This window comes from Ambystoma mexicanum, chromosome 12 (genome assembly GCF_040938575.1).
Source record: "Ambystoma mexicanum isolate Mex_15411 chromosome 12, UKY_AmexF1_1, whole genome shotgun sequence".
NCBI classification, from domain to species: domain Eukaryota; kingdom Metazoa; phylum Chordata; class Amphibia; order Caudata; family Ambystomatidae; genus Ambystoma; species Ambystoma mexicanum.
In genome coordinates, this window is record NC_090936.1 from 280,177,314 (window position 1) to 280,197,252 (window position 19,939).

General features: G+C 49.0%; 1 protein-coding gene across 7 annotated transcripts in view; it reads right to left on the reverse strand.

The window, feature by feature from the left end:
* The window catches only part of RECQL (RecQ like helicase), a 730,526-nt gene that overhangs the window by 46,420 nt on the left and 664,167 nt on the right, over window positions 1-19,939 (reverse strand). For 4 of the 7 annotated variants that reach the window (XM_069628431.1, XM_069628429.1, XM_069628430.1 and 1 more), the window contains 2 exons: window positions 4,949-5,011; window positions 311-376 (listed from right to left, as the gene is read on the reverse strand). The exons of 1 other annotated variant lie outside the window; for it this stretch is intronic. In XM_069628431.1, coding sequence (XP_069484532.1) covers window positions 311-376; window positions 4,949-5,011 — 129 coding nt within the window. The remainder of the gene's footprint in view (window positions 1-310; window positions 377-4,948; window positions 5,012-19,939) is intronic. 2 more of the 7 variants (XM_069628432.1, XM_069628433.1) reach the window with 2 other exon arrangements.

The window sequence follows — 19,939 nt, forward strand, 5'->3', positions numbered from 1 at the left end:
TTGCAAGTCTGCTGAAGTGCCTACTATCAGCAGTTGTATCTCAAGATGCTAGGCCTTAAAGAACCCGTCCTCTCCGGGAGTAGCATTAAAGCAGGGCCAAAGAACTGATGTGCAGAAGAACAGACAAAGAGAGAGAGAGGTTAGTTTTGAAAATATGTTCTGTATATAGAATCCACATCAGATGCTTAAGAAGGACAAAGCAACAGCCAATGCTCATGCTATCTGTCACACAATTGGGTTTGTCAAGTGGCAGAGGCCATAACAGCAAACAATGCAATAAGAAAACCCTCTGAGACACAGTTGTGCTTACCTCTTCTCCAGAGCTAATCTGGCTGGGAGCAGGAAGGAGCATAGTAATGGGGACACCATCTTCCTCCTCAGGTACCAAATAAGAGAGAAAGAGCGAGAGAGTGAAAATGATAAAAGAAAAAGAGTATGTTTTTGACTTTTGCACATGCACAGTCAGATATGCCACATAATTGCTCACATTTGGGCACCAAAAACCCATGGGGGTGGCCAGAACACTGTCCTATGGGACTGTGAGTAAAGCAGCAAGCGGAGGTACACGATTTTTACCTCCCTTCATTTGGGCTCTCCTAGATATTCCTAATCGCCAATGGAAGGAGACATGGGTTTCTCGCGAGACAGTCCGGCAAAGGGACTCAGTGAAGACCTCGGCTTTGCCTCCTATGGATTTGTCAACCAAGCATGTATTGGGATTGCCCACTGTCAAGATGGTATTATCATGAGAAAGGACAGACCAGGATTAGTCGCTCAAACGATAATAAAAATGTAAGAGATTTAAATTAAGTTTATACAAAGCGGGAGGATGGTAGGGGAAATGGGTGCATAATATATTAAATGTGGACTGTTTTGCAGGTAGAGGTGAAGAAAAAAGGGGAGGGGTCACAAGAAATAAAGGATGGCCGGGCTGGCTGCACCAGGCACCCTGTAGTCACAACAACGAACCCTAGTATTGTAGGGATGGTTCCCCCACTTCTCTTCATAGGACGATTCTAATTTCTCCAACCAAGTTCCTGGGTCTTATTAATTGAAGCTCTAGGGTCAAAACAGTGTTAGAGTACCTCCTACTGGACCTAAGCAAATAACTAAACAACCCAAAAGTAAAATCACAGGTAACAGCGTCAAGATGGAGGAATTAACCAAAGTGAAAGGGCTTAAGCTAAATGGATCTAATGTCCTTAGTCCATCCCCTATTCTAAGATGCACACAGTTTCAGGGTGTCAAGGAAATCAGCCTTTAATAAATACACCCACGTCCTTAAACCGTTGTCCTCTTGCCCTAAGGTTCTCCTTAAGAATGATTTTCTTCTGAACCCACCTTGGTCCTTTTTTGGCTGCAGTAATTATAGCCCTCAGCAAAGGATCATCTTTTGGGCTTGGCCCACAAGCTCTTCACAGGTTCTCAATGTTGCAAAACATCCTTTCAGCTCAGGGTGGTTTTGTAGCTGCCACCAGGATCTGAGATAGAGCTCCTGGAAGGCTATTCTCTTATCTTCAGTATCATCTCGCAATTGCTAGGTTCTGTGGTCAAAGAGCCCAGAAGGCCCCTTGCTCTGGCCAGTCCTTTAGGCCTTCACTGCAACCGTGTGTCCTATTTGGCTTAGCCAACACCTTTTCCTTAACGCTCCAAAAATGTGGCATGTCTTGGCTATATTCCACTCTCTCCCTTTGCGACTTCTGTTCTTCTCATTGCTACAATACCAGCTCTCTGGAAAACTATTGCACACAGTTTAGTTTTCTCTGCCTCGTTTCATCTATTAGCTTGATCACTTTTTTTTCTCCAATGAATATTCTGAATGGTTGGTATGTTTCAGTATCTGCTCTTCAAGAACCATTAAGGACAATATCTCCTCTCTCGTCCCCGGCTCTTGCAGAATTCTGTGACCACTCCTTCGCCACTGGCTCTTTCTCTCAATCACTCCCTTATGCACCCTTTCCTAAAAAACCTGTCTGCTGACCTCTCCTGCCCGGCTAACTATCGCCCTATCTACACTACCCCTTCCTGGGTAAACTCTTATAGAAGTTTGTCCTCCCCTAACTGAACATTCATACTGAACTTGTTGGTTGCCTCCATGACCGTAAACCTGTATTCCGGACATCCAGAGGCACGGAAACTGCCCTCCTGAACACACATGAAGACATGCTCGCAAATCTTAACACTAACCGTCCTTCTGTTCTCATTCTCAGCGGTATTAGTAATCCAAGAAGAAAACCTAAAGAGGGAAGCACTGCCTGCCGAGTGGCCAACTAGTCTCCCCACAGTCGAAATTGAAGATACAGGCCTGTGGCCCACACAAGAGCTCCACATCATGCCAAGAACAGGACACTTCCAACAACCGAGGAGGATGAAAAGATCGAATAACATAGCCAAAGACTCTTCCACATTGCTTGCTGAAATACCAGAACAAAACAGGCTCTTCAGCTCAACAGAATCCTTTTTTTCATCTTTACTTTTGTCAGGGACGGAGGCCGCAGCAAATGCCAAATGGTTGCAGATCGTGAGATGGGAGCTAGTCCAGCTCGCGAATGATACAGAGAACGGGTCAGCGTGATCAAGGTTGAGTTGTGTGCATTAAGACTTATGATGATGCAAAATCGATATGTTTTGGACATTTTAACAGCAATGGAAGGTGGGGTTTGCAGAAAGTTTGGTGATTCTTGCTGCACATTTGTGAGACTAGAGGATGCAGAGAATGCATCATTATCCCACATCATTGCAGCTGTCCATGGCCTGGGTGGTCGCATGAAGGAGGGAGGAGTGCAGGACAGTGACTGCTTTACTTTTGCATTCAGTTGGGCCCGTCATGGCTCGGAGCGATCCTGAAGATGTGAATGCCCATCATTGTGTTCATCCTTGTTATTTTCTGCACCTGTCAGTTGTACCTTCTGCGATGTGCAAATGTGGCATCTAATAGCACCTGAATGATGGTATCAATTGGGGTTTCAAAAGCACCTTCCGACACAAAAGATATTGAAGTCCAGACTGATATCCCACAAAGTGGCCCTAAAAATTGAAGGCTCCCCCATTACATATGGAAATGAAGTTGACCATCTATGCCACACTATTATTTCTCCACCCCCTGATCTCGAATATTGCACAGAGGTGTGGGTGGACCTGGCCTGTAAGAGGGATTCATCTATATGACTTGCCCACCTGAAGAGTAAACGGGCAGGGGGGAGAGTTTGCGGTCAGTGTTTAGGGCCTGGGTGCCAATAAAGGGAATTCAGCCATATGTGGAAGCAGAGAAGAGGGAACGGGAGTGCAGAGGTATAGCAGAGTTTGTTACTGTCGAAGTAACGAAAGGGGGGAATGTTGGGAAGGGGGCAGCCCTGCCCCACTCACCTAGGCGCTTTAGAGTAAGGCGAGATCCAATCGAAGCACTATGATGGGCCAGGAGGGAGGGGAGACAGTGCGAAAACCCCCTCCCAGCATAAAAGGACCCCACTCCAATATAACCAAATATAGTCTATCCACATAGCACAGCATAGGGTGCGAGCAGCATTGCTATTTTGCATAGATATTAGTAACCATAGGTAGAAGTGAAGGCCTGCACAGAAAATTAGGTATTGTATTCACTAGGTCCAAATTACAAGACCAGGGAAATCTCTAGCCATGCCCGCGCTCCCATGACGACGGGCCACACCCCCAACCACCCCAACGCCTATTCATTGCTCTAATAGTGTTGCAAAGATGTTCGAGAGGAATGTGCCCTACAAGGTCGTGATCACAGACCGGCACCTGGTGTTCATGTTATCCCAAAGTGGCCAAAGTATGACCCCAGCCCATCCCCAGACGACCACGAGTTATAGCCCATATAACTGACTAAACTTTAAAATCCCCAAATTCCATGACACAAGGGGTCCCTTGAGCACCAACCCCAAAGTAACAAATCTCGAAATGTTCAGAGAGGATGGACAGGGGACATCATGTGATTTGTATTGCGAGGTGCTAGTAAGGATAAATTATAGTTCAAAACAAGGGTGGAGACCGTGGAGCCGGATAGCGCGGAAGGAAGTGAGTGAAATGTGTGTGTGAAGGTTAGAGTGCACCAGAACCACCAGAACCTCTGCTGTGCCCTTCTTGAGGCTTGCCAAGTGCACAGTATGAGTTATAAAGTAGTCGTATGGTAGGAAAATAATAAATTTGTTCTTTGACCTTCGACGTGAGAAGAGGATGATCACTGCAGCACCCACATGACAGAAGACTGACGGATTGGGCTGGAACCAATGGCCTGGCATCCCTTATGGGGCAGGCAGATCCTGTATAGGCGCACACCCAGCAGCCGCGTTGAGTATTACCCTATGTATTGCATCATGTATGACAATGTTTTTCTTTATAAGATTCTTCCTGTACTACTTTTTAGCAGAACGTTCTTAGCAGCAGAGTTCTTTGCTGTTGCTCTCATCTGTGTGTGAGATTGAAACAGGTTATCCTTACAAGATTGACTTAGGCCTTTCTTCCCTAGCGGGTTGTGTTCTCTCTGGTTCTCAAGGACTTGCCTTCACATCCGATGGTGAAATGATTTGTTGTGTTGCAAGCTCTACAAGTAAAATTTTTAGGTGAATTCAAACCTAATGTGAAAGTACACTTTGGTTATTGCAAGTCTGCTGAAGTGCCTACTTATCAGCAGTTGTATCTAAAGATGCCAGAGCAATGAATGTTGTCTAACCAGTAACCCTTCTTCAGGCCTAAAACAACCCATCCTTTCCGGGAGTAGCATTAATGCAGGGCCAAAGAATAGAAAGAGAGAGAGGTTAGTTTTGAAAATATGTTCTGTACATAGAACCCACATCAGATGCTTAAAAAGCATAAAGTAACAGCCAATGCTCATGCTATCTGCCACACAATTGGGTTTGTCAAGTAGCAGAGGCAAAAACAGCAAACAATGCAATCCGAAAACCATCTAACACACAGTTGTGCTTACCTCTTCAGAGCTAATATGGCTGGGAGTAGGAAGGGGCAATGTAATGGGGACACCATCTTCCTCCTCGGGTACCAAATAAGAGAGAGCGAAAGAGTTAGAGAGTGAAAACGATAACAAAAATAGAAGATCTTGACTTTTGCATATGCACAGGCAGCTATGCCCCATAATTGCTCACATTTGGCCACCAGAAACCCATGGGGGTGGCCAGAAAACATATATGTTGTCCTGTGGACTGTGAGTAAAGCAACAGGCAGAGGCACACGTTTTTACCTCCCTTCTATTGGGCTCTCCTAGATATTCCTAATCACCAATGGAGGGAGGCAGGGGTTTCTCCAGAGACAGTACAGCCAACAGACTCAGTGAAGACCTTGGCTGTTCCTCCTATGGATTTGTCAACCCAGCATGTATGGGGATTGCCCACTGTTAGCATTGCCTTGAGAAAGGACGGACCAGATCAGTCAATCACATGATAATACAAATATAATAGCTTCAAATTAAGTTTATACAAAAAGGGAGGCTGGTAGGGGAAATGGGTGTATAATAAATGGAAAGTGGACTGTTTGGCAGGTAGGGGTGAAGAACAAAAGAGGGCGGGTCATAAGAAATAAAGGATGGCCGGACTGGCTGCAACTGGCACACTGTAGTCACAAAACAAACCCTAGTATTATAGGGAAGGTTCGCCCACTTCTCAGGAGGATAGCTGAGGCGCAACGTGCTCGCCTTGGAAGCGAGACGACACAGACCAACACAGGTTCGATGTCCGAGTCCGCTCTTAGAAACCTTGGTTATTAAGCGTGTTATAAATAACCAATCATATCATATCATATATTCTCTTCATAGGACGGTACTAACTTCTCCAACCAAATTCCTGGGTCTTATTAATTGAAGCTCTGGGGTCAAAGCAGTGTAAGAGTAACTCCCACTGGACCTAAGCAAATAACTAAGCAAACCAAAAGGAAAATTCACAGGTGACGGCTGCAAAATGGAGGAATTATCTAAATTGAAAGAGCTTAAACTAAATAGATCTAATGTCCTTAGTTGGCTGCTGAGCTGCAGTCTGCAGCAGTCACAGGAACTTTGCTACAGTGTTTTTATCAATCTTTCTACCATTTTCATCACTGCAACACAGCAGAGAAGGAGTTTTGCTTAAAAACCCCATTCTGCCGCGGAGCAACCGCGCAGTTGGCAGCTGAGTTGCAGTCTGAGGCAGTCGCAGGAACTTTGCTATGGTGTTTTACCAGTCTTTCCACCATTCTCACTGGAACACAGCAGAGGAGGAGTTTTGCTTAAAAACCCCATTCTGCCGCAAAGTTGGCTGCTGAGTTGCAGTTTGAGGCAGTCACAGGAACATTGCAACTGTGTTTTACCGGTCCTTGTACCATTTTCATCACTGCAACACAGCAGAGGAGGAGTTTTGCTTAAAAACCCCATTCTGCCGCAGAGCGGCCGCAGAATTGGCTGCTGAGTTGCAGTCTGCGGAAGTCACAGGAACTTTGCTACGATGTTTTACCAGTCTTTCTACCATTTTCATCACTGCAACACAGCAGAGGAGGAGTTTTGCTTAAAAAACACATTCTGCAGCAGAGCGGCTGTGGAGTTGGCTGCTGAGATGTAGCCTGCGGCAGTCTATGGCAGCTGGGACTTCCGTGTGGTGAAAGGGGAGCATGGAGGAAGAAAGACCGTGTCTTCGAAGTCAGCGCTCTCACCATGACCACTTGGGCATGGAACTTCGAAACCCACTGAAAACGCCTCCTTGGGCTAAAAAGTCCCTATCACTGCTAACGGACCAGAGGTACCCTCATGCCTCAGGTAGGAAAGCAACAAACACTCACGTTATATCTCCTCCCTCGCCCCGATTGCAGCTAATAACTTCCACCCACTTCTCTATAAACGCCATAGTGCCTGTTACCCATCACCCCCTACGCCCGGCTACCAGTCCCTCCCCAAGCAATACCTTGAGTGAGGCCTCGCTGGTCCTGCTGGGATCACCTAGTGTGGAGCCAGGTGCGGGTCGAAGTCCAGGGGGTGGGTTGGGCGGCGAGTCAGGAGAGAGGGAGTTTACAGAGTCATCGGAGAAACCAGCGTCCGCCAGCAGGAGGCGAAGGGGAGGTGCGCCGGCTGACAAGCAGGCACACCCCTTCACCTTGCACTGAGTCAAGCTCGGCAGTCTGCGGCGCCCTCATGGGTGATCAAGAACAGGAACTATTAAACAGTCCCAAACAGCAGTGTAAAGAGACACGAAGGAGAGATTCCAATGCGCATAACATAGCTAACATCATAACGATACAGGACTTGGCTATGGTTGAAGCCGTGTTCGATTCCCATGTAGAATTGGGAGAAACGACAGACGCTGATGCACCAATTTCAACAAACGAGAGGGTGATCCCAGGTGCCTTTCATGGGGACCCTGTAGTGGTCTCAGACACGGAAGACCTGCAAGTAAAAATACAAGTGAAAAAAAATTCTAACAGGAACATGGAACACAGAGGGCCGAAATAGCGATACTGTATCCCTACTGTCAAAGATCCAAATCGAAATCCATGCAGTACCTGCTGGAAGCTACTTGCTGAGTCCAACATACAATCAAAGCCCTCTGGGTATATCACAGACAGAAGATAGATCTTCATCCCCTCAAAAACAAGATGACCCCACTAAAAACTAGTGCATCGACATGGAAAACATTACTGTCGACATCAAAGGTGAAAATGATTCTTTTCAGAGCGCATCCACACCTTTAAATTCTACTGATTTGGAAAGCAAAGCCACATTAGAGGGTTCAAAAAGATCCCCAGTGAGGTGTGACCAGCTAAACACGAGCGGAAACGTAAAGGCTCTCCAAAAACATGGGGAAAATGAACCAATTCCCAAGTAAAAAAATATTCAAAAAAACATACTAATAAAAAATGGCTGCAGAGAAGGAAAACCTCAAGAACAAAAGAGAACATACAAAAAGATAATTCCGCATAAAATGTCAACTACTAAGAGTGCTAGGTCCGTAGCACACTTCTTAAAAAAAAGCGAGAACTCTGCTATGATAAATCCAGGCAAACTTTCTGATGCCGAAATTTTGGATGGAGCTCACTGCCCCACAAACGCAGAACGACAAGAAAAATATAGTTTTACCTAGTCCGGCCTAGAGACCATACCGAAATACTATGCAGACACCCAGAGTCTAAATTGAGAAAATCAATTCTCAAGATAAAACAGCTCCTAGACTGCAAGGCCATTTAACGTTTCAGGGAAACAATTAAAAAATGCAGGAAATCGATCTTTCACGCTCCCTATTAGCAGAGAACCAGTACAACAAAAAGTACACTCCAAACAAAAGAATTTCCTACTGGACAGTCCACAACTGAGACGGGATCTTTCACCAGCCACGACCGCGACACAGGAGGCTACGGGCGCCGAAATCATCTCCTTCAAGTAGCACCGCCAAATGGCTTTGGGATCCACTGACCACACACCGACCCTGGATAGAAGAGATTTACTTGTTGGAACAGAGAACGACCAAGATCAAGATGAGGTAAACCCTGAGAAAATAACAGGCACTACCCTTACAGAGTGAGGAACAAGTTACTTACCTGTAACTGTTGTTCTCCAGCATGGGTCTGGCATGGATTCACATGCTCATGAATATTCCCCGTCGTCAGGCTGGGAATCCTCGGTAAAGAAAAAACCAGTATCAGTTTCGTTTCTGATCTGTCTTTCGTAGTAATAACCAATCACTGGTCTCTGCGTCATACTGACCACAGCCAATGACTGCCCTCTACCTAAGCACCGCCTCTGGCAGCCATCTTCAGATTTGGAAGCACGTGAAGTGGCAGTATGACCAAGTGAAGAGCCGCAGAGGGGTAGGCGGGAGGGTTCGCATGTGAATCCATGCCAGACCCATGCTGGAGAACAACAGTTACAGGTAAGTAACGTGTTCCTTCTCCAGCATGGGGTCTGGCATGGATTCACATGCTCATGAATAAAGAATACATAGCAGTACACACATGCACAACCACAGGAGGTGGCAAAGGCTCAACATTAAGCATTGCATCAAACTCAACATTAAGCATCTTACCTCCTCACCAGGCTCACCTCAGGCGAACAGGTTGCGCAGCACTGCTTGGCCGACCCTGGACTCCTCCCTGGAATCCCGATCGACGCAGTAGAACTTCGTGAAGGTGTGCGTCGACCTCCACGTAGCAGCCCTGCATATGTCCAGCAGGGGCACACCAGAAAGCAACGCCGTGGTAGCTGCGATCGCTCTGGTGGAATGGGCTCTCGGACGGCCAGGCAGCGGTCGTTTTGCCAACCGATGACAGTACATGATACAGCCGGAGAGCCATCTGGAAATGGAAGCCATCGAGAGAGCCTTCCCCTGATTGACAGGTCCAAAGTTCACAAAGAGTTGTGACGTCTTCCGAAAACACTTCGTGCGGTCCACGTAGAACTTCAGCGCTCTAGCCACATCCAGCGAGTGCAAAGTCCTCTCAGCCGGCGACGAAGGCGACGGGAAAAATACAGGCAACACCAAGGGTTCGTTGAGGTGGAAGTGCGACGGTACCTTGGGCATGAAGGAGGGGTGCGTCCTGAGCACTACCCTCGTGTCGTGAAAAGTCAAGTACGGGGCCTTGCAGGAAAGGGCCTGGATCTCTCCCACCCGTCGTGCGGAGGTGATGGCCACAAGAAACGCTGTTTTCCACGACAGAAACTTCAACGGGGCCGAGTGCAGAGGCTCGAACGGAGGTCCCATGAGCTTGGTCAGCACCACGTTGAGCTCCCACGCCGGGGCCGGAGCCTTCACCGGCGGGAACGATCTGAACAGTCCCTTCATGAACTCTTTCACCAGACGATGAGACCACAAGGACGTCCGCCCCGTGGTTCTGGTGTATCGGGAGATCGCAGCAAGATGAATCTTGATGGACGCGTGTGCCAGTCCAGCTTTGGCCAGCGTCAGCAGGTACGGCAGTACTTGGGGAGCCGTAATCCTTAGAGGGTTAATCTTCTGTGCGTGGCACCAGACAGAGAACCTCTTCCATTTGTGTCCGTAGCATTTAAGAGTCGAGGACGCCCTGGCCTTTGCAAGAACCTCTCTGCAGTCGGCCGGTATGTCGTATCCTCCAAACTCTAGCGCTGCAGGAGCCAGGCCTGCAAGTTCAGCGATTTCGGGTCGTGGTGGAGGATGGCGCCTCCTTCCCTGGAGAGCAGATCCGCGTCCACCGGCAGCTTGATTGGCGGGGACGCTGACAAGTCCAGAAGGTCCGGGAACCATATCTGCCTCGGCCACGCAGGTGCGACGAGGATCATCCTGCACCGTGACCTCTTGAGCTGGTTGACGAGCCGGATTAGCAGTGGCAAAGGAGGGAACGCGTAGAGGAACAGGCCCTCCCAGGGGAACGAGAAAGCATCTCCCATGCTCCTCGCCTGGGGAAACCTGCTGGCGAACCTCCGGCACTTGGAGTTCGTCGCCGTCGCGAACAGGTCGATCTGGGGTGTGCCCCACCGTCGGAAGAGGCGATCCACTAGATCCTGCCGTAGTTCCCACTCGTGGCACGAGCGCAGCTCCCTGCTGAGTGAGTCGGCGATGGTGTTTTTTATCCCTGCCAGATGAAACAGCACCAGAAACATCCCTTGGGCGACTGCCCAATGCCACAGGTCCTGCGCCTCCTTGGACAGTGCCGGGGACCTGGTTCCGCCCTGTTTCCTGATGTAAATCATGGTGGTGGTGTTGTCGGTGAAGATCCTCACCACCTTGCCCTTGAGGGACGGAAGGAAGGACCTGAGGGCCCAAAACACTGCACGGAGCTCCAGGACGTTGATATGTAGGGATTTCTCCGTCGGGAGCCAAAGGCCTCTTGCGTGCAGATTTTCGGTGTGCGCTCCCCACCCTTCCAGGGAGGCATCCGTGGTCACTGTTTCCTGGTGGGCTGGGGTCTGGAAGTCCATGCCCGCCGTCAGATGCGCGCGGGTGCCCCACCACCGGATCGCTCGTCGGAAACTCTCGTCGAGTGTGATCCTTTCCTCGAAGCTGCCCGTCGTTTGGATCCAGCGCGCGTCCAGGAACTCCTGCAACGGGCGCATCCGGAGCCTGCACATGGGAGTGAGGTAGATGCAGGAAGACATCATTCCGAGGAGGGACTTGATGGACCTCACCTTGGCCGCATCGGCCACCAAAATCCGCTGCACCTTGCCCAGGATGGTCCTGGTCCTCTCCTCCGACGGGGAGGCCAGAAGGGACACTGTGTTGAGCCTCGCTCCCAGAAACAGAGCGTCTTGCGCGGGTACCAGGTGGGATTTGGCGTAGTTCACGGAGAATCCCAGGTCCGTGAGAAGTTGGACGGTCCTTGCCGTGTGAACCACGGCGAGCTCCCTTGTCTTGGCTCGGATGAGCCATTCGTCCAGGTTGGGGTAGACGTGGATCCCTTCGCGGCGCAGCTGCGCCGCCACCGGTGCGGGGCACTTGGTGAACACCCTGGGTGCCGACCGTAGTCCGAAGGGGAGGGCTTTGAACTGGTAATGACGCCCTTGGACCACAAACCTGAGGAATTTTTGGTGCCCCTTTAGGATGGGAATATTGAAGTAGGCATCCTCCAAATCCAACGACGACAGGAAGTCTCCTTCCTCCAGCTGACCCAGGACGTGCTGGAGGGTGACCATCCGGAACTTTTGCGCCTTGATGAACTTGTTCAGACGTCGCAGGTCCAGGATGGGGCGCCATCCCCCCGTCTTCTTCTTCACGAGCAAGTATCTCGAGTAAACTCCGGAGCCCCGAAGCCTCTTTGGGACGAGTTCGATGGCGCCCTTCCTGAGCATCGCCTTTACCTCTAGGAGAAGTTGAGGGATGTGAAGTTCTTTCCTGGCCACGGGGGGGACGCGCGGACACTTTCTTTGAAACTCGAGCGCGTGGCCCCGGGCTAAGGCGTCCAGCACCCAACGGTCGGTGGAGATGGACTCCCACACGCTGACGAAGCTCGCCAGCCGGCCTCCCACCGGGGTGCTTCGGTGGGGGCCCGACCCCACGGCCGGTTCAATCCTGCTTCGACGAGGCTTTGCCGCCTTGTCCTTGGTGACGACGGCGGGGTCAGCCAGACTTGCCTCGTTCTCTGTAGGCCTCCTGAGACGACGAGCGGGCCGCTTGACGGTAGGAGGAGAAACCGCCGCCGGAACCTTTGGAGACGCCCTTGCCTCCGCTGCTCCGAAAGGGCGTCCGTCGATGTTGCAGAACTCCAAGGGCCCGGGCCGTCTCGGTGTCCGCTTTAATGGCCTGAAGGGAATCGTCCACTGTTTTCCCAAACAGGTTGTTCCCATCGAAGGGCATGTCCAGGAATCTGGTCTGAACGTCTTGACGGAAGTCCGTAGCCTTGAGCCATCCACGCCGCCTAAGGCAAACACCGTTGCCCAACTGGCGGAACCCAGTGTCGGCGATGTCCGTCGCAACGGTAATGGCGTGGTCCGAAGCCACCTCACCTTCCTGCAGGATCTCCAGGGCCTCTGCCCTCTTGTCGTCCGGCAAGAAGTCCAGCAGGGGGCCAGTTTGTACCAGAGCTCCCTGTCGTTTCGGGCCACGATAGCCAAGGCGTTGGCAGCTTTAATCGTCGTCGCTGCAGACGAGATGACCCTGCGTCCCATAGCGTCCAATTTCTTTCCCTCGCCGTCCGGTGGGGAAGTCGATGTGGAGGCCGCACCCCCCCAACCGCTTTTTTCCTGGCCGCCGCGGAGACGACGGAGTCCGGGGTAGGCTGCGCCGGGAGGCACAGGGGGGCCGTGTCCGGGACCCGGTACTTTTTCTCGTACCGGTGTCTTCTAGCTGGCGTCGTGGAAGGGTTCTTGAGGAGGGTGAGGCCCTCATCCCAAATGTCGTCCAATAGAGGCACTGCGAGGACCGTCTTCCTCTTGGCCTCGCGCCGCTGATAAAGGAAACCTTCCTTCTTCTTCTCCTCAGGGCAGAGTTGGAAAAGCTCGGATGCCCTGGCGATCATGGAGTGGAACGATCCAATCTCGTCGGGCGGAGAAGCCCTGGTGGGAGGCGACGACGGTACATCCTCGTCGTATACCTCGTCGTCCGTACCCGTCGCTGCCGTGTCAGTCCCCGTATCATCCCCTCGGGTGGACGGGGAGGAAGGCTGGAAGGGGCGCGACGGCTGAAAAGGAGGAGGAGGGTGGATCCTTCTTTTCTTGGTAGGGGGAACCCCAGAAGGTCCCGGTTCTGGGTCCCCCGACGGGAGAGGTTCCGTCGGCAACAGTAGTCTCGTCCTTATCTCTGAGCATAAGGACTGTATAGCCAACAAAATGGCTGCCGAGCTGTCTCGCGGCGCTGGCAGAGGGGAATCCGACGGGCGATCAGGGGCCCCGTCGGTACCCTCGACGATGTCGTCGTCACCTGCGTCGGGCACCATCCCGACGGGCCGGTCTTCTTCCACGCCGAGGCCGTGGCTTAAGACTTCGACCAGCTCCTCCTCCGAGGTTGAGGCCGAATCTACGACGACGCCCTGCCCCCCCCCCTTTTCTTCCCCACGGGGGATTTCACGGGGGTCCTATCGATGGGCACAAAAGAGGACTCCCTCCGAGGTGGCAGGGAGACTCTGAGCCCCGAGGTCGCCACCACTGGCGTAGCCTTCACAGGCTGAGCCAGGGCCACCGCGACAGACTCGATAGAGGGCTTGGCTGGATGGATTAAGGCCTTCACCACCTTAGGTGCGCTCACTGCCTTATCCTTGAGGGGGGGGGGAAGTGCCTCGCTCCCCCTCCGCCTTCGAGCTCGACCGGGGCCTCTCTAGGAGCCTCGCCGGGTGCTCGGCCTTCCTCTTACCCGACCCAGAGCGTTGGCTCGTGGTTGATGGTGCCGGGGAGGGTGCGCCCAGCCTGGCGCCCGTAGAGCCCGACCTTTCGGCGCTCCCGGTGCCAGCGGACTCGCGGTGCTTGGCCTTATGTTGGACCCTCGTCGCCGGGGCGTCCTCAAAGGTCTTAGAAGACCGCTCGGATTTCTTCCTCTTCTTCTCGCCGGACGGGCTCTTCCCTTCCAGCCAGTTGGCGAGACGTTGATGGCGGTCCTTCATGGTCCGCTCCGACATGTTGCCGCAAAACGCACAGTCCTTCTCCACGTGCGTCTTGTCCTCATGTAGGCAGTAAAGGCAAAAAGAGTGTTCGTCCTCCTTGAAGACGTTCTGCAGCTGGCATCCAGGGCAGACCCTGAACAGCTTTCCGGGCGTCGAGCTTCCCTTCTCCTGGGCCATGACCGGGCCTGAGAAACTTCTGGAGTCCTCCAAAAGCGTGGCTCGACGAGATCTTCACCCTTGAGGGGCGCAGACGAATCCGACACGGGTCCCCGTTGATCGGATGGAGCTTGAGGCTCTTTTGACCGAAAAAACAAAGTTTTTGAGAAAAAACGTGAAAAAAATAGCACTAACGCTCGAGAGCAATAGCACGAGGATCCCAACACATGAACGTGCGGTAAAAATCTGAAGATGGCTGCCAGAGGTGGTGCTTAGGTAGAGGGCAGTCATTGGCTGTGGTCAGTATGACGCAGAGACCAGTGATTGGTTATTACTACGAAAGACAGATCAGAAACGAAACTGATACTGTTTTTTTCTTTACCGAGGATTCCCAGCCTGACGACGGGGAATATTCATGAGCATGTGAATCCATGCCAGACCCCATGCTGGAGAATAAAGAGAACCCCACACAAAAAAAAAAAACTGATCTCTTCGCCATCATGTCTGCAGTAACCATCGCCCTGGCCCCCTTCAGTAAACTTTACGAGTCCTTAAATGACACACTGAAGGACGACACCACCCTCGCTGCCATGATGCATACAAGAATGATATATCTTGAGGGGTATATTACAGCCCTAGAAGCAAGAAGGGGGAAGGAATCAAACACAGGAAACTCTCAACAAACTTCAGAAGCTATGGAGCTCCTCCAACAACCAACCACAGCTCCCAGAGCAATGGCTCTAGCCACGACGGCTACTCAGACAGAGCAAGAACCCAAGGAAGACGCGGTACTCGAACCTATGAGCACCATCTGCTCGGTTGATTCGAGCAATTCCAGAACAGACTCTAAAATTACCACTAAAACATACAAGCGTATAGGCTCAGAAAACCAACTGAGATTGTCAGCAAGCAGCTCACACAGGGCAAGCGCGGCTTCCCAACCTCAGATGTAGAAAACCAGAAAACGGGTGTGTGGTCTTACAATTGAATGAACCACCAATGAGTTCAGGATACCCCGAAAGCAGACGTGTGGCCGCGGAAACGATCAATCAAAGGGAGAGCACTAACACTGAACACCGCATCTCTAAGTATGAAGGTAACAACAATCGGGGAGATACTGAAAACTATCCCCTGTTCTCACAAGTGAAAGGGAATAAACACAAAAGGCGCAAGACAGCTAACAATAATAGAAGACTCACCAGGGGAAGGTTTACCACGACAAAGTAAAGGGACAAAAACTCTTAAAGCCATCCCTATCCCTGCCCCAAGGAAACTAGCAGCCCAAAGCTGTGGAAACATTTTGGATATTCAACTAACAAGACCGGAAACAGATGCCAAATTCCCTTCCGACCAACATCGACGAAACAGAGGACAGCATAGACCTAATGGAATTATCCCAATACTCAGTGGAAGAGTCTGAATCAGAAATACTGGTGCCAATACTGGGGAGAGCTCTGCCAATAGCAAATCCCAAAAAATCATCCTCTGATCATTCACATGACGAAAGACGCTCCCTGAAGTTCCTGACCCTGCCAGTCAGATGTAAAAAATGTACCAAGGTATAAGATCCCCAGAGCGGAGCGTGAATAGTCAACAATCAAGGTGGGGCTGACTCACGCAACACTATTTCTATAAAGCCAAACAAAGCTCTCAAACGGAAACATCAGAACACACTGAACCTTGACTCTGGAAAGAAGACAACCAAAGAAGGCACTAAGATCTCCTAAAATGTCAAACGAAAAAAGGTGAGATAAGCTCACCCATAAGACGGTTAGATCAAGAAGATCGGATCGAGCACAAAGAACAAATGAATTGGAGGACCCAGAAAAAGGATGATAAGTCCCATACAGTCATAAGATTAAGAGCTACCGTACTTTTAAGCTAGAGCAAACTGGAAGCCAACAAGATGATACAATCCTCAGCAGGAAAAATATTATGATACTCTTCCAGCCATGGAGATTTTCCTAATGTTAGGCTTTGACCTAACCGAATGCTTCAGCTTGACGCCCCCTCTTAAGGAGTCAAAGGCAACTCAGTTCATAAGCAAAAACAGATCAATCTCACCGCTCAATGATCGTCCAAAGTGCCAGAAAGAAGAAAAGAGCCTAGACAGGAACACCAGTGGAAAAGAAAAAAGAAGAGAGGCACTAAATCATGAGTACGATAGACGTGGAGTTCGAGAAGATCAAGAAAATGCAAACTGGGCAGGGGCTCCAAGACATTCAGAAGTAGGAAGCGATAAAAAAATGTGTTTCCAAGATCCCTTGGAGATTGGCCGTGTCCCAAAAGGACCTTGGCCAAAGCGAAAGTTTGAACCTAATCCAACGTTAATGGAACAGAATCACCAAATCAAGGTTACTGGCGAGGAATTGCAGACCGAAGAACATCTAAACTGGTCATCAATCTCGCAAGCTTTGGCAAATGAGACCAGAAGATAGCCATTCAGTGAAGCCATACCCTCCAAAGAACCTAGTACTGAGGAGGGCGGTCCACCCTTGGTTCAACAACTGAGGACTATGAGCTCCTGGAATACAAGGGCTTTTGGTCATCTCCTGAGACCCAGTGATGTCAATCTGGGCGAGTTTGATATCCTGTGTCTCCAGGATACATGGCTAACCGGGAAACCCTACTTGGATAGTTTTGAGGTTTATCTATCACCGGCCCACAAGGGTCTAAAAGGACGTCCATTATCGGGACTCTAGTGAATTGTTCTATGTCAGGACCCTGACCTCGAGGCAGGAGGCAAGACAAGCATCAGAACAAGACTGACTCGGGGGATGACCTGATAATAATTAACACATACTGGAATCCTTTAGCTTTAGCTATAAGCAATGACAAGCACATGACAATGACAGAGAACATTCTGGAGGAAATATATATAACATGCCAACCAAAATATAGAATATTATGTGGTGATCACTGATGGCTTCTTTCGATTTACAGAATCTTCACATTCTATCAGAGAATGAAACAGAACAAATTCCAACTTGGGAGAGAAACGGTCAAAGTGCTTACATCGACCATATTTTTGTGTCAAGAGAACTCCTCCTGCAAATTAGTGAGTTCAAAATAATCCGAACCACTCACAGCAATCACAATCTCCTGAGGATAAGGTGTACCACAAGGCGTGAGCTAAGAAAAAAGATGACCGCAGAAGTCGAGGCTTGTAGCAGTGGAACCCGCCTCAGACTGAGTCCAAAAGCTATTTAAGAGCGAATAGTCACCTACAATAAGATTAGCGCTCAAAGTGAAGACGCAACAAACCCAGGCACTGTCAAATATCAACCACTCTTAACTGCATATCATACCAAGAAGAAGAAATTGAGTCATGTTACATTAACTCCACATCGTTACGAATATGATAAACAACTGGTCGCCGAAAGGAATAAACTTAGAAAGGTCAAACCTTTGGCAGCAAAAACCAATACGCGAGAACATGCAGTCTTGGTCAACGTGGCAGTAAAACGATATAAAAATGGGTTAAGGCACCAACGAGAAATCCTGTATCAGATGCGGCCAAAATGTTGAAAGTAGTATGTGGCAGAAGATCAAGAGATATCTGGATCTTAATAAAAACAAAAAACGAAAATAACAACTCAATGCAAAACCATTTAGGGGAAAAATCCTGGATCAACCACTTCTCCACCCTCTTTAAAAAGCCAAGTGGGACTTCTGTTCTGTGTCAAGAGAGGCGTGCGAATACATGGAATGTGCCTTGTGATGTGGAAGAGATAAAGAAGAAAATCTCAAAACTAAACAGCTCAAGGGCCCCTGGCCCAGACGGAATCACCAATGCAGGTTTAAAAGAACATCCGCAAGAATGGGTCTCTCTTATTCAGAAGGTCACCAAAAATGCATGGAAACCAGATCTATTTCGTCATCCTCGACAACCTCAATTGTGGTTCCTATTTACAAAAGTCGGCCCAGAGAAATTGCAAAAAACTATCGTCCTATAGCCCTACTAGACGTTATCGGAAAGGTCTTTGGTTCTTTGATGCTGGATCATTTCCAGCTATGGGTTAGAACATCTGGTAACGAAGACCCGTTTCAATCAGGGTTCGTAAAGGACGCTGGAACATCAAACATTCTCCTTCTAAGTGGGCTAAAAGGAAGAATACTGGACGGAAACCCAACGATTTTTGTGGCATTCGTTGACGTGGTCCAAGCTTTGGACCAGGTCAACCCTGAAATCGTTCGGGAAAAACTGTCCGAAAGAGAATGCCCAGGGGACATCTAGGAACAGATAAAATCTCTCCATCAAAACACACCAATTACAGTACGACTGAACAAAGGAGGCACCTTGTCTAAAGAAATTGAAACTGCAAGAGGGGTAAAACAGGGATGCCCTCTTGCCCCATCACTCTTCAACCCATACTTATGGGACTTTAAGGATCATGAGTCCAACTTCAGATTATTTCCTCCAATGATTGGGGGGGAGGGGTTCATGTCTCCTGACTTCTCTACGCGGACGATCTAATTCTGTTGGATCAAACGGCGATCGGACTACAAAGCCAGCTTAATAACCTGGAAAATTACATTAGAAAAAACAACTTCGAAATCAACAAAAAGAAAACCAAAATCATTATATTGAAGAAACCGATAAAGAGAAAAGAAGGATTCCGCTGGACGAGTCAGAAATAGAGCATATCACAGAGTTTATATATCTGTGAGTGATCTTGAGTAACTGCAAGCGAGAAGCCCCGATGCAAGCCAACGTACTTGAGAAAGCGAAGTTACTTACCTCACAAGCCAGACCAATTGACAAAAAGTTTGGCTGCTTCTCTATGATCCCTGCTATACAACTCTACAAGGGAAACGCTGTTCCATCCTTGATCTATGGTTTAGACGCAATGCCAATGATCCCGGAAGAGACATGGCTCAGACTGGAAGGTCATTTTTGGCGTTGTGTACTGGGCCTACCAACATCGACCTCAATGGCATCAATCCGTTACGAATTGAGCTTACCATCACTGCATTCGATGGTAAAAAGAAACTTGTTGATGCTCTACAGAAAAACAATAAAAAAATATTGAATAAAGATTGTTGACATCATAAAGTCTGAAATTGAAGGAAAGAAGAACAAACTGTTGGTGGATTGGGCACAAGGTGATCAGCTGAAACTAGACAAGATAAATTCCACAGAAGAAGAGCTAATTCAAAACCTGAATAAGGTAAAAAGCAAACTGGAAGAGTGGGATTGGATTCAGACCACCTCACTGGCCTGCAGAAATAAACTGATGGCCCACTTTCCACCGGTAGCAAAGACAATACAAGGCCTCCCGACTTACATGAAGAAATTACCTAGCAAATTCACCTTCCTACGGATACGCTTCAATCTCCTTTTGACAAATGAAATTCGAACTATAAGAGGACTCTCTGTTACAAACAAATGTCGCTTTTGTAATAAGTCAGAACCAGTGGAAACAATCAGACACTTGCTGCTATCCTGTACTGGATTAACAACACTCGGGAACACTCACATGACCCATCTTTTAAAAGGTGGACCCGCCTAATGGAAGGAGAAAACCAGTACTGTGTGATAGCTGTAGCACTGTTCTTCCAGAAACTAGAGCTCTAAACGTAAGGAGACAAGGAAGGGGAAGACTTCATGGAAATGACGAAAAGAATGTAAGGATTTTAGACTGGAATGAATGGACACTTACAAAAATTGCATGATATTGAATCAAGATATATATATATATATATATATATATATATATATATATATATATATATATATATATATATATATATATATATATATTTTAAATGTCCTTAGTCCAGTCCCTAT